General features: G+C 41.9%; 1 protein-coding gene across 1 annotated transcript in view; it reads left to right on the top strand.

The window, feature by feature from the left end:
- Positions 1-4: 4 nt before the first annotated feature.
- The window catches only part of LOC107588860 (glycerol kinase-like), a gene marked incomplete at its 5' end in the record, with an annotated part of 13,231 nt that continues 12,844 nt past the window's right edge, over positions 5-391 (top strand). The window contains 2 exons of the mRNA XM_016277100.1: positions 5-50; positions 142-219. Of these exons, the coding sequence (XP_016132586.1) occupies positions 5-50; positions 142-219 (124 nt within the window). The remainder of the gene's footprint in view (positions 51-141; positions 220-391) is intronic.

Genomic DNA, 391 nt, shown 5'->3' with positions numbered 1-391 from the left:
AACCTGTGAGAAACTGACCCAGCTCAACATTGACATCTCGAACATTAAAGGTAACAAGACAACTTATTTCTTCATTCACCTGCTATTACGTGCTCATGGTTGTTTATTTTTATTTCTTCACATGTTTTAATCTGTCTGCAGCTATTGGTGTGACCAATCAGAGGGAAACCACCCTTGTTTGGGACAAGGAAACAGGAGAACCACTTTATAATGCTATAGGTAAATATTATTACCGTCATATTATATACGCCCAGGGGTGGACTGGCCATCTGGAGCACTGGGAGTTTTCCCGGTGGGCCGCTGGACAATGTGAATGATAGTACACTTACGTATTCTTTGTCAGCCCACCTCTCAGGGTCAACCGTCTTGTCAATTCTAAGAACGTTAATTT

The sequence above is a fragment of the Sinocyclocheilus grahami genome, unplaced genomic scaffold, assembly GCF_001515645.1.
Source record: "Sinocyclocheilus grahami isolate Dianchi unplaced genomic scaffold, SAMN03320097.WGS_v1.1 scaffold108.1, whole genome shotgun sequence".
NCBI classification, from domain to species: Eukaryota; Metazoa; Chordata; class Actinopteri; order Cypriniformes; family Cyprinidae; genus Sinocyclocheilus; species Sinocyclocheilus grahami.
This window is presented reverse-complemented; position numbering and strand designations above follow the sequence as displayed.